This window comes from Pyrgilauda ruficollis, unplaced genomic scaffold (assembly GCF_017590135.1).
Source record: "Pyrgilauda ruficollis isolate IOZ18807 unplaced genomic scaffold, ASM1759013v1 scaffold1971, whole genome shotgun sequence".
Classification (NCBI taxonomy): domain Eukaryota; kingdom Metazoa; phylum Chordata; class Aves; order Passeriformes; family Passeridae; genus Pyrgilauda; species Pyrgilauda ruficollis.
In genome coordinates, this window is record NW_024518885.1 from 2,894 (window position 1) to 3,419 (window position 526).

Sequence of the window (526 nt, forward strand, 5' to 3'; positions counted from 1 at the left end):
CCCCACACCTGTGCCCAGGTAACCCTGTCCCCTCACCTGCCCCACAACCTGTCCCAGGTAACCCTGACCCCACACCTGTGCCCAGGTGACACCTGCCCCACACCTGTGCCCAGGTAACCCTGACCCCACACCTGCCCCACACCTGTGCCCAGGTGACCCCTCCCCTCCCCTCCCCCGCAGAATCGGCGCTGCCGGCCCTGCCCCAGGTGCGCCTCTCAGGTGCGCCGGACAGGTGCGCGGGGCGCGTGGAGGTGCGGCACGCTCACCTGTGGGGCACGGTCTGCGACGACACCTGGGGGCTGCGCGAGGCGCGGGTGCTCTGCGCGCACCTGCGCTGCGGCCCCGCCCTGGAGGCGCCGGGCGGGGCCAGGTACGGCCAGGGGGAGGGGCCCATCTGGCTCGATGACGTCACCTGCAGCGGGGAGGAGCCGGACTTCTTCAGGTGCGCGCACCGCACCTGGGGGGAGCACAACTGCCACCACGGCGAGGACGCGGGCGTGGTGTGCGCAGGTGAGACAGGTGAGAC

The 526-nt window shown here is 72.6% G+C and overlaps 1 protein-coding gene across 1 annotated transcript in view; it reads left to right on the forward strand.

Moving 5' to 3' along the window:
* The window catches only part of LOC121352822 (soluble scavenger receptor cysteine-rich domain-containing protein SSC5D-like), a gene marked incomplete at both ends in the record, with an annotated part of 3,344 nt that extends 2,834 nt beyond the window's left edge, over positions 1-510 (forward strand). Inside the window, 2 exons of the mRNA XM_041466088.1 lie at positions 86-113; positions 181-510. Coding sequence (XP_041322022.1) covers positions 86-113; positions 181-510 — 358 coding nt within the window. The remainder of the gene's footprint in view (positions 1-85; positions 114-180) is intronic.
* Positions 511-526: the final 16 nt, after the last annotated feature.